The sequence below is a fragment of the Priapulus caudatus genome, unplaced genomic scaffold, assembly GCF_000485595.1.
Source record: "Priapulus caudatus unplaced genomic scaffold, Priapulus_caudatus-5.0.1 Scaffold11781, whole genome shotgun sequence".
NCBI classification, from domain to species: Eukaryota; Metazoa; Priapulida; class Priapulimorpha; order Priapulimorphida; family Priapulidae; genus Priapulus; species Priapulus caudatus.
This window is the reverse complement of record NW_014588842.1, coordinates 1-584: the sequence shown is the minus strand read 5'-3', so window position 1 is coordinate 584 and position 584 is coordinate 1. Positions and strand designations below refer to the sequence as shown.

The window sequence follows — 584 nt, the reverse complement described above, 5'->3', positions numbered from 1 at the left end:
CACACACACACACACACACACACACACACACACACACACACACACACACTCACACATACGACCCCCCACGCACACAAACCATTCAGCTGAGCTGACGGGCTGACGTGACTGGTCTATCGGCAAACGCCAACAAAATCATTATGTAGAATGTTCACACACTGGCGGACGGATTAACTGCGACATGACTACTTGCAGGCGATTCTCGTCACGCGGCTGGACACGTCCTGTCGCTACGTGCAGAAGAGCATCATTGACAGCTTCCGCGGCGCTGGCATCACGCTAGCAGACCAGATGTCCATCCCCACCGACTTCCAGTCGACCGAGGAGATAGACAGCATGCTCGATCGCATACGTCTGCGCGGGAGAAGTACGTGCGTTTGTCGCAGCGGGAGGAAGGAAGGGGAAGAGGGGAAGCAAGTGCGTTTGTCGCAGCGGGAGGAGGAGACGGGGAAAGGAGGGGCGAGGAGGGGCGAGGAGGATAGACCAGAGGATGTGCTGGTACATGCTGTCTGCATGGATGTCGCCGCGTTGGCGCAAGAGAGAGAGAGAGAGAGAGAGAGAGAGAGAAAGAAGAAAGAAAGAAA

At 56.0% G+C, this 584-nt stretch overlaps 1 protein-coding gene across 1 annotated transcript in view; it reads left to right on the top strand.

The window, feature by feature from the left end:
• The window catches only part of LOC106820348 (atrial natriuretic peptide receptor 3-like), a gene marked incomplete at both ends in the record, with an annotated part of 1,721 nt that extends 1,354 nt beyond the window's left edge, over positions 1 to 367 (top strand). The window contains one exon of the mRNA XM_014824873.1: positions 196 to 367. Within this exon, the coding sequence (XP_014680359.1) occupies positions 196 to 367 (172 nt within the window). The remainder of the gene's footprint in view (positions 1 to 195) is intronic.
• Positions 368 to 584: the final 217 nt, after the last annotated feature.